The sequence below is a fragment of the Nannobrachium achirus genome (assembly GCF_963921795.1).
Source record: "Nannobrachium achirus genome assembly, chromosome: 1".
In the NCBI taxonomy this organism is placed as follows: Eukaryota; Metazoa; Chordata; class Actinopteri; order Myctophiformes; family Myctophidae; genus Nannobrachium; species Nannobrachium achirus.
In genome coordinates this window covers 28,821,596-28,833,747 of record NC_137810.1, presented here as the reverse complement: position 1 = coordinate 28,833,747, position 12,152 = coordinate 28,821,596, and the positions used below count along the sequence as shown (strand labels likewise).

At 42.0% G+C, this 12,152-nt stretch overlaps 1 protein-coding gene across 1 annotated transcript; it reads left to right on the top strand.

Annotated features, from left to right (window-relative positions):
* Positions 1 to 11,105, top strand: senp5 (SUMO specific peptidase 5; the record flags this gene model as incomplete). The annotated part of the gene is made up of 9 exons (XM_080727947.1): positions 1 to 1,528; positions 2,129 to 2,234; positions 4,792 to 4,939; positions 5,424 to 5,471; positions 5,905 to 5,982; positions 6,818 to 6,955; positions 7,564 to 7,647; positions 8,628 to 8,678; positions 9,283 to 11,105. The coding sequence occupies 9 exons, from the start codon at positions 1 to 3 to the stop codon at positions 9,394 to 9,396; spliced, it is 2,295 nt and encodes a 764-aa protein (XP_080584073.1). The 3' UTR covers positions 9,397 to 11,105.
* Positions 11,106 to 12,152: the final 1,047 nt, after the last annotated feature.

Below are 12,152 nucleotides of genomic sequence, written 5' to 3'. Positions count from 1 at the left end.
ATGGGGAGGAACCTGGATGGTACCCCGAAAAAGGCTGGAAGAGGAAGGCCGAAGAAGATAAAGATTTTTGAGATAAGCGATGATGACGAGGACGACGAAGATAGTGATGATCAGGATGATGATAAGCCGATGACAACTGTAGCAGAGTTGGCCGCTGACGCAGTGGACCAATCAGGAATCTTAGGTGATGTGTCCATCACAACTGCCCTGGGGAAGGAGCAGACAGTCGGAATGGGGAGAGGAGCTGGAAATAAGGGGGAGATGGGGGTAAAGGTAACAAGGGGCAGAGGGGCTTCAGCTGGGAGAGCTCGAGGGATTGGCGCACCGGGGGCAGCTGTTAACTCCAAGATGGACGTAAACGTTAGCATATTGAGGGGAGGGGGACGTGGTGTCGTCAGCGGAAGAGGCGGGGTTGGCATGAGAGGACGAGGGGTAAGGGGGCAAGGCAGCGTCAGCGTTGGGGTAAGAGGACAAGGGGTAAGGGGACGAGGCGGGATTGGGTTAAGGGGACATTGTATAATAGGACGAGGCAGCATCGGGGTTGGTGTAAGGGGACAAGGTGTCAGAGGACGAGGCAGCATCGGGGTTGGCGTAAGGGGACAAGGGGTAAGAGGACGAGGCAGCATTGGGGTTGGGTTAAGGGGACAAGGGGTAAGAGGACGAGGCAGCATTGGGGTTGGGGCAAGGGGACAAGGTGTAAGAGGTCAAAGCAGCGCGGGGGTAAGGGGACAAGGTGTAATAGGGCGAGGCAGGGTTGCCACTGGCAGCGTCGGGGTTGGCATACAGAGGGTTGTGAGCTCTAATTTTGGTGGCCAAACTGGATCTGGGTCAGCGGCACAGAGTAAAAACACCAAATCCATGCCAGTACCAACGAGGGAAGATGTTGATATGGAGGTAGAAGAGAGGGCCAACTCTACATCCCCACCGGAAAATGGGAATGGTGTTGGGGATACAGTGGTGAAAAGTGCCTGTGTTGGAACAACTGCATCTGGGACTGGGTCTGCGGGAGGTACTGCTACAGCTGGGACAAGGGGAGGAGGTACGGACAATGGGTTTATAGCCAAGTCCCAAGTGACTGAACATGCGTGTGGAGACAGTCTATCTGGCTCAGGGCCGGTCACAGATTCTACTTCTACATCAGAAAGTCCAAAGGAGCCAGACACTGCCATGCAGATAGACTCGCAGTCACCTAATGACAAAACCTTACCAGTGCCTCTGTCCAATGGAAATGTCAGTACACTGACAGACGAGCACTGCAGACCCTCCCCTGCAGAGAACAGTGCATTATCCCCGGACATGGTTTCTCCTCCATCCAAGGACTGTATTGTGGTTCACACCACGCAACACCGCTGGGCGCTAAAGGACCATAGACTGTACTGTCTGCCCGGAACCTGGGAGAAAGAAGAAGAGGAAAAGCAGGGCAAGGAACCATCAGAACAAACAGACGGACAACAGACTGAAAAACAGACAGACGGACAGTCTCAGGAGAAGGACGATGCAGACTCCGAGCTTACTGAAATGATCCACGGTAAATTCACAAAGCCAATATTTATGACTTCTGCTTTCTGTCTCTTTCTTAAAGGGTTACTGGCACTTTAAGAATCATCTTAAAAAACAAGTTAATATTTTTATGATGTCACTGTGGGGATGCGCAATTATAAGCCAATCAAATTAATTGTCTGTATAGCCTGACTGTATGACTACTTACTGTACTGGTCAGCTGTTGTTGGGGGGCGAGGGGCAGATTACACTGTGACATGAGCTTCAGACTGTTTCAGACCGTTTTCAGAGAAGCTCATGTCACAGTGTAATCTGCCCCTCAGCCCCTTTAGGTGACAGTACCCCTTTAAGAAATCCCATCCTTTCTTGTTGTCATGGTGGGTTTAGATCTGTTAAGTGTTAACTGACCTTCCATGCCTCGTCAAACCCAGACCTTCAGATTCACACCATGTAGTATGTGATAGAATTTTTGTTTTATACTGTACAGATTCAGAATACAGAAATGACTTTCTGTACTGATGGTCAACAAAGAAAACCTTTTGAAGTGTAAACAATATTGACTTTTTGAATGATTTCATGCTGATGAATCTCTACTACTGTTTAGCAAATCTTCTCTTTTCTCTGTCAGAGTTTCTAGAGAGTTTCTATACTAAGTACGGTAGCTTCATTCCACTCAGCGAGACAGACGTTGTGGAGCACCTGAAGAAGAAAGGCAACTGTGACCTCAGTAACAGGCTAGTACACAGACCACGCACGCACGCACGCACGCACTTACACACACACACACACACACACACACACACACACACACACACACACACACACACACACACACACACACACACACACACACACACACACACACACACAAACACACACACACACACACACTTCTATCGTGGTTGTCTACATACAGTAGCTAAGCGTAAGCCTTGTCCAGATTTTGTACATACGGATGCATAACAGCACACGACCTAACTGCAAATAGGGACCTGGAATGTTTCATGCTTTATTTAGATTGGAGAGTATAGAGAGAGACAGGAAACCAAGGGCAGACTGGCAGAGAGATGCGAGGCATGAGAGAAGTCAGATTAGAAATGGGGTCCTCGTGCTCACAAGGAGAATACAGTATGGTCTGTGTGTGCTAAGGAATTTACACATCTAATCTGGCACAAGCAAGTTTGCCAAATACCACTATTGTGAGTCTATAGATATTTGACTTTGTTGCATCACTCAATGTTTCATGCAACTATGGTCTATATTTGGGTCAAAAGAAAATAATCGATTTCCAGTATTAGAAATTTGGCATAGATCCACAAATGTATTAGTTTCTGGAGAATTAAAGGGATATTTCACTTTCAAAATGTTTGGTGTCGTTATAATGTCTACTCAGGCTTTTTTGAGCACCCCAGATCATTTTTAAGTTGCTTGATTCAGCATTGGATATTTTATCAGACACCCTGACCACAAAAGAATAATTGAAAACACCCGTCCTTGTTTCTGGTGACTCACTTATAGTGCCCTCCCAATATGTGAGGTGGCCATCTTTTTTGATAACTTTTTTCTTAAATTGTATTAAAAGAAAATATTATACACTATAGGTATGTCCTCAAAAAATCGACGAATCGACGCGTCGTTTTAAGCCCCCGGAATCGATGCCAATTGTTTGAGTCGAGCCGTCAAAAATATATAATTTTTTTTATCACACCAGTTACTGTGGTGCGGTATGAGAGCGCTGGACTGTGACTGTCATGTAATTCTTATCGAGTCCATACTTCCTACTACTTGTAAACTAGACTTAAAAATAAAATCAGTTCACGTGACTTGAAAGTTGCCTTGATCATATGACAGTGAGCTCTTATTTTGAAGTTAAGCGCTTGGAGAGGAAATGCGTCGACGTGTTATTATTCTACTTGCAGCTAGAGCTGGCCAAAGAAGCAGCGCGACGCGCTTTCACTTTCACTGCCGTGGGTGTGTGGGTGAGGAATAGCGATGGGCGAACTGTTTTCTTTTTATTATCTCGCACCAGATCGGCAACATAGCTCTTTTGATACAGCAGCGCTGTGCTCTAAGAAAATACAACTTGTGGAAATAATACACGACATGCTGTCAAAGAGATGCATTATTCTCGCCTCCGTTGTTCTACTCTGCTCCACAATTCACAATGACGCACGGCTGGACGCAATCTTATCGTCATTAATGTCCACCGCTACCATGTCTCAATATGCACGGTAGTTCATGGATCTAATTCACTTTAAAGGCTTAAAACAATGTTCATATTACTGTTTTATTGTATTATGTTGACGTGGTTTAAAAGCTTAAAGCTGTCTGTCTGTCTGTCTGTCTGTCTGTCTGTCTGTCTGTCTGTCTGTCTGAATATAAAAAATAAAGCTGTATAATGATCTAGTCCTATCAAGCAATGATTTGCTATATAAAGCCTATCACGTTTTCATTTCGTCTCAGTGATGCAATTTCTTGGTCACACATTCACTAGTCTCGCGTAGCCAGACAACTATTCCACAATCTCCGAATGCTATATAGAGTCTGGAACGGCAGCCCCCAAACGGCGAGTAACGGAAGTAGCCGCTGCTGCACTGAACTGTAGTCCCATTGGAAACATAACAGAAACACAATAGCTCAGACAAAGTCATTCGAGCGGCATATTCTTCTTATGGGTGTATAGTTTTAGAAAACGTTTGAAAACAACATGGAAGTAACACCAACAACACCAGAGAAAGACAAAATAACGCCCCCAGAAATGTTGAAGGGAGACAAACGCTTCCAAAGAGAGTGGTTGCGTCACATCCGCTTTATCTCGCACTCATCATTTCTATTCCGGTTTGCCAGACTGTATATGCCGGGAGCATTTGGTCAAATCGCGGAGGCAACAGTCTGGCCACACGAGACTACACATTCACTGATAGCTGTAAATATGCATAGCATATGTTAAATAGCACCATATTCTGATAGTAATCATTGCTATAGATAGAGCGTTCAGTAACAGAGATCTCCTCGTCTCTTCATCTCTTTAGTAAACAGAAATTTCATTTTCAGGTAACATTACCAATTTCATCCAATCAAAACAGAGAACCCGTATAGAATGCAGCAAGAAACACACATGGAATTGGAAGTGAAAGAAATGCAGACAAAATTGGAAAAGGCAACCCACCTGAAAATGTATTTTCTGTTTATGAACGAGATGGGGAGACCCCTGTTATTTTAACAAAGAAATACAACACTGTTTTTATGTATTGTTTCATGTGACTCATCTGTGTTGTGGTTTTGGTACAGGAAGCTGAACATCCCAGCCGAGGTGAGTCGGTACAAGGCAGGGCTGGCCTCTGCACCGGTCGGGGGCTTCATGGTGACATATAACAAACACACCCTGAGCCTGGAGGACCTCAGTACACTGGATGAACAGAACTGGCTTAATGATCAGGTAAGGAAGGAGGAATATTTATTAGGTATTGAAATAGGTAAGATCAGTCTTATAAAAATAGACGATGTCTGCATAAAAAGGACTGATTTCTCCCCACTGTAATAGCCAATTCCTCCCAGACTTCCTGACAATATTAAATCCTGTGGGTTAATGATTAATCACCACATGCCGTTTGAGAGATGAGAGGGGGACTCACAATGGCGAGTGTGATTAATTCACCCAAATCCGTTTCAAATCGTATTAAGACTCGCTCGCTCACGCTCAATTAAAAATGCTTGTATGCTCTAACACAGACACACACATTGTTCCTCTCCCATCATTTGGAAAACATTAACACTTATGAAGTTAACAAGCCATTAAAACATTTTTTGGGAAAAAATAAGTAAAATCGACTCCTTTTTTTTAGTCATTATGAGCATGAGTAGAAAATCTACTTTTTTCACATCCCTAATGCTAACTCAATATTGTCTGTGCGTCTCTTCAGATTATCAACATGTATGGAGAGCTCATTATGGAAGCCACGCAGCACAAGGTAAGAGGCAAAGAGTATCTCTGAGTGTGAGAACGAGAGTTGAGTGTATATCGGCCAACAACACTGCAACCTTTTTCAACGATCCATATGGGTCTAATAGGTCTCCTAAATGTGTTATAAATGATTCAAAAAGCACACTGAAGAGCCCTGAACCCTAGCATCCGCACTGTAGACATGTCTGTCATTCTAAGCAAACATTTGGTGAAAATTGCAACCAATTATAGACAGTCAATGAAGCATACAGTATGGAGAGGTTTAAATGGTTAATTCTACCATCACTGGAACATTCTGAACATGCTAATGGATTAGTTTCAAGTGACAACATATTAACTGGATTCTTGCCAATTATTCTCTTGTCAAATTATTCGAGGACGATGTTAATGTGTTTTGATCATTTTGTTCTTTATTTCTCTACCTTTTATTTCTCTCCCAGGTTCACTTTTTCAATAGCTTCTTCCACAGGCAGCTGGTTGCCAAGGGTTACGAGGGTGTGAAGAGGTGGACTAAGAAGGTACAGTGAGCGGAGATCTCCGTAACATTAGATAATTTAGGAATACACGTTTAAATGAAAGTAGTGAAGTATTTGAGCAGAATACAGGCAGTATTATTTACCCACGATACATTGTCCATAGCGCCAAAGTTATATTGTTAAAATCATGTTATGTCATGTTATGTTACAGATGATTAGGTATAAGGTTACAAAATGCTTGTGTTAAGGCATGAGGTTAGGTCCTGTTGCCCAGTACTATGACAACTTGCCGTAGTACTGGGATGTCAGTGGTCTTGTGATGGTTGTAGTTCTACCACCTGTTTGCAGTCCTCTTTGTTACTAGCCCCATGTGGACACAATCAGCCCCATGTGGACACAATCAATATTACCAGTAATTGTAATCATCCCTGCGCTATTTGCTGGGCAAATAACCCAGCAAACTCCTATGTTCCCTACTCAATTTCTTTACCGCCTGGAATGACAGTCAAGAATTAGAAGTACTTTGCACGGTCTAATCTCGCACACAATATCTCAAAATAAACATACTCTCAAATCCTATGGTTGTGTGTATCCACTGCTCACACTTGCTGAAAATGTCGATCTCCTCAAACAGAAATGAACATACAGTGTCCCCACTTGTCCAGTGTGTTTTTCCTGCAGTTTTCCACTACATTATAAACACAAACAAATTGTAACAGCAACCAGCCTCACCATGAGTAGTGTGGACAGTGAAACGCCCCTCTGTAATTTTGTAATTTTATAATACAGTAGGTTTATAATGTGCTGATCATGTAATGTCTTCTAGATAGATATGTGTCTATCTGTTTATGTCTGTGTTTGTGTCTGTTTGTTTCAGGAGGACCTATTCTCCAAGCAGTTGTTGTTGGTTCCTATCCATCTAGAGATACACTGGTCCCTCATTGCTGTTGATATAGCAACCAAAACCATCAGCTACTACGACAGTCAGGGCATTGTCTTCAAACACACCATAGATGTATGTAATGTAGTCTGCTTTAAAATTAATGAGGTGGATGTTTTGTTTGTTTTATTTGGTTGAATAATACTTGCAAAGTAGCCTATTGGTATTTGTAAATACTGTAACAAGACAATTGCTGACTTGTTTTAATGAACTTCAACTGGATGATGTCAGACCCAAAGAAAGATTGCCACATAAGAAGGAACAGAAAATATTTAAGGTTATGAGGCCGAGAATAGATAGATAGATAGATAGATAGAGAAGTGATGTTTAGAGACAGGATATACATAATAGAGAAATGAGAAGTAGACAAGATATTAGTTTGACACTAGATATAGAGGCTTTTTAGAGACACATTGGGCATTGATAAAGAGACAAATTGGGTATTGGAGAAACAAGAAATACAGAAAAAGACAATAAATGGACATGGGACAGGACTGAAATTGATATGTGAGACAGGAAATGAGTCCTACGCTGAAGGCACAGAGAATATCGGAATATGAGACCAGACTAATAGCCCAGAAAATTGTCAACTTGCTAAATAATTAAAATACATTTTTGAGTGATTTAGGTTCATCACACACTTTAACACCTTGTGTTTCAACAACTTGTCTCTTATCCATCAGAATATAATGAAGTACATACAGGCTGAAGCTAAAGAGAAGGAGCAGACCGACTTCCAGAAAGGTTGGAAGATGGTCATCATCAAGGTAAACCCCAACACTAAGTAACCCCTTGTCTAAACATGACGTTAATAACTGCTAACTGACCATAACTACAACCCCCTAGATCTAGAGTTGAAACCACCACTCTGATATGCTAGACTCAACATTGTCCTGAAAGACTGGTTCATCGACTTAAAGGTATATTTCACTATCAAACATGTTAGGTTTCATTTTAACTTCTACTCAGGCTTTCGTTGGCACCATAGACAGTTTTTAACGTGCTTGATTCAGTATTTAGATAATTGTCTCGGCCAGGCCTTAGATTTAGAAGGTGTTTTTAGAATCAGCCTCAGTCCTAAATGGGTTAAAGCACCTTGGATAAAGGCCCTATACGTATAAATGGACCATTTACCACTGACTACTGGCCAATCACAGTGTGTCTTTTCCGTTGCTCAGTTCCTATATCCGAATGCACCCTGGCCTGGGTTACGAAAAGACCCGCCCCAACCTGGCCTTCTGAACTTCCGTCTCTGTGACACACATGGAAGCGTGCTTCAGAATTCCGGAAGCTTGCCTTAAAAATGGCCTTGCCTTTTTTTACAGACGGCCCGGAGCCAATGTCTATGTTAAAATGAACCTAAACATGTTTGAAAGTGAAATATCCCTTTAAGCGGTAAAATAATTGATTTAGGTATTTAGCAGGTAATCCAGAGCCATTTACAAAGTATAGTTTATCTTCCATCTTTTGATAAATAGGATACAAGAAGGCATACAATAAGGAGTCTTGGGGCGTTAGATGGAGTCAGGAGTATAATAGAGTATTATAATTCTTCCCCAAGATGCAACCATAATTATAAATGTAATATACAGTAATAATCCCCAAATAGCCCCTTATTTTGAGAATTCTGAGGACAAGTCCTCATAAGGACAGTACACAAGAACACTCATTCTAGACAAATAGTAACACATTCTCTGTGCGCTCCAGTCCCTCTTCGCTGCTTCACTGTTATTGGTTGTCTCCTCAGGGTATTCCACAGCAGAAAAATGACAGTGACTGTGGAGTTTTTGTCTTGGAGGTGAGAATGTTTTTCTTCATAGCTTCCTGGCTATTCCATTTATGAATTCCTCTCTTTACTATCTTTATTCCTTCCTAGCCTCTGGTGTTGTTTTCTTTCCTTGTTTTCTATTTTATTTCCTCTAGTCTTCATATCCTATCCTCTCTTTCCATGTCCTCCCTTAGTTTTCAGACATGTTAGACTTGACATACATGCATACATAGTACGTACGTATTAATGATACATACAATTGTCATATTTAATGGCAATCATAGAAGTACATTATATATTTTGGGCAAATGTTTAAAATATTTAAAACATTTTAAACATATATCTTTTAAATAGCACATGATCATATGAATTTATAGATTGTCTACTTTTACTATTTGCCATACGGTGAAGAATATAGGGTTTAAGTGGTCTTAACTGTCTTGCCAGTATTGGAACTGTAATTGTGTGTGTGTGTGTGTGTGTGTGTGTGTGTGTGTGTGTGTGTGTGTGTGTGTGTGTGTGTGTGTGTGTGTGTGTGTGTGTGTGTGTGTGTGTGTGTGTGTGTGTGTGTGTGTGTGTGTGTGTGTGTGTGTGTGTGTGTGTGTGTGTGTGTGTGCGCGTGCGTGGTTCTTAGTATTGCCGTCGTCTGTCAGTGAAGCAGCCGCTGCGGTTCAGTCAGGAGGACATGCCTCGCATCCGCAAGAGGCTCTACAAGGAGCTGTGTGAGTGCCGTCTCAACGACTGCTGACTGGCGTCCTCCCTGAGTTCTCTGACCGCTGCCCTGAACCATTTTGGATGACGTTTTACTGACGGCTGCAGGGTAGTTTTTAACTCAGGCTGATTCTTTTGTTTGTTCTTTTAAATACTAGTTGGTCAGTATTTTATCTAAAACTAACCACAGCTTACAGAGAACTACTGATGTGGCCTCCTACTGACCCCTTGTTGTGGACTCTTGGATTTAATATTCAGGTCAACAGGTGGCGTTCATTTGTCACGTGTGGAATTCCCGAGTAGAATTCAGCTGAACACTCGCAAAGAGAGAAACAGAACAGCCATGCAAAATGGCTGCACAAGGGAGCCGTGGCCTCCTGTGAAAGCAGAGGATGTTGTCTATTTTTGAGCAGTGCTCCAACATCTGGCTTTGTCCGGTTCCCAAAAAATGTCCGGGCCCTAAAGTAAACTGAAGCGTGATCTACCCCTGGCCTAGATATGGCCTACATCTTGGCACAAACGGCTCAAAGTTTGTTGTACGCCCAGGGTCCCATTGGCCAAGCTTCGCAGGACACGCTGTGGTTGGCCAGCGGGAGCCTTGATGAAATTAACGGCTCACTTCACACTAGGTGTGAGTTTTGGCAGAGAACCTGCTGGGAAATTCTCTTGAGAGCTTGCTGTGCTTCCAGGCTGAGAGAGAAGAATAGTGTCAGTCGTGGATCTAAATTCAGGACTTTGAGAAACCTGGCCTGAGGACCCACCCTCCACAACACCTCTGACCAATAAGACACATACTGTACGTCTTCCTGAATGAAGCAGCCTTACCTCCCTGTTGGCCATGTTTAAGTATGTGTGTTTGTCTGGCTGTCTGCTGGATCTGTTACTGGATATTACGGAAACGGCAGTATCATGTTTTTTATTATCTTCTACATACCGACATCACGTGATTCAGTGGACCAACCTGTTGACTGACTTTAAACTTGAAGGTGTTGCATTGTTGGCCTAAAGGTGTTTGCCTCTCCAGAGCTGAACCATGCATATGGAGGTGAACTGAATGTACCGACCACGTACTCTTCCTTGCTGCCTATTAGAGTGGAATATTGGCATCATGGACACATTGTTAAAAAGGTTTTTACGTTTTGTTTTTTTCCCTCTTGATGAAGATTTCCGTTTCTGGCCCTGTAATTTCCTGCTTTTCTGTGTTCTGAATGCATCCCTGTGTTGTGCTTGGTGCAGGTACTCTACCAGCCTTGTTTGTACGTTTTGATGTCTGAATGCATCATCAGTAGGACTTTTCTGGTTAGGAAGTTACCCAGTAAACTGAGGAACTGCTGCTGCTGATGTGATGGCCAAGCAGACTTACTGACCTTAGCTGAGGGCAACCGGTCTACGTTACTATTATCAAGTAGTGGTGCATTTACACAGGATCAGAAAACCAAGATTTTACTCAATGAGACATTTGCAAAAACATGACAGAATATCCAACAACAAAAGAATATATTTATTACACAAGCCGTTAAAATCCCATTTTCTGCTTCTGTGTAGTGAAGCTGAAGTATTTTGGTTTTTAATGGAAAAATAGTTTTTTGATTTCTTTGTTATTGTATTAACAATATTTTATTGCAGGATTATATTACTTTCACTGACGGCTTTTGTCTGCCTTTGGCAGACAGTCAAAATGGTTGACTGTTTTTATTGTTGTTGATTATATTATTAAACGGCCAATCCAGTAGGGCTTTTGGTGTAGCCTGCTCGTGCATCTGTTTTTTACACTCTTTCCTGACTGACATCACAAGGGTTAGCAGTAGAGTTAGTATCTAACTAAAGCTTAAAAGTGGTGTAAGTGATATTCTTTGGTTAAAACAAAAATAAAAAACTTTAGTTAAATGGTTAAAGATTTTTTTTTTCTTTTTTTCTTCCAGTAACAGGGGCCTCCCTGTCTCTCTAGCTCTTTAGTATAAACAGAAAATACATTTTCAGGTGGATCACCAATTTCATTCAATCAGGAAAGCAAATTGATTAGCTTCAATATTGTAGTGCTCCAATTTTGTATGCAGTTGTATATTCATATTGATGTTGCATACTGACCTGAAAATTATTTTCTGTTAACCAAAGAGCTTGAGAGATGGAGAGACCAAATACTAGAAATGAGGATGAAGCTATTTAACCCTATTTTAACAAACGAGTATGATATCACTTATACCCCTTTAATGTATACTCCATTGCATGACAGAGTATAAATTAAGCTATTGGTTAGCCACAAAACCTTGCACAAAGCCATGGACCGTGATAAGCAGAATGTCTGCTATGGACCTGTCTGCTCCAGGTGCACTCGTTATCATGGTAAAGAAGGCTTCCAGCAGTAAGCCACAAGAGGCATGTGCTTACCTGGTATTTTATAACGGCTGAGAGGCGTGGTGAGACACGAGGCACAGCGGAGTGTCTCCAACCCTCTCAGCCGTTATAAAATACAGGTAAAACACATGCCTCGCGTGGCTTATTGCTTTTCTAAAACGGTTACAATATGGCAACATGAAAAATCATAGATGCCAATTAAAACTGTTCTATTTCACTAATAATTCACTACAAGGTCTGCAAGAAAGTAGTTCCCAGCTACAAGAAAGTAGTTCCCAGCTTTTTTGCCAACATCACAGGTGCAGATAATTGGTGTACTGTGGAACACTGTGGAAAGAAATAACGCACCTAGGTTTGATATAAACTGATTCAAGGTGTGGATTATAGTCTCATTTACCACAGCAATTAAAGGGAAACCAGCCAATCAGAATCAAGGAA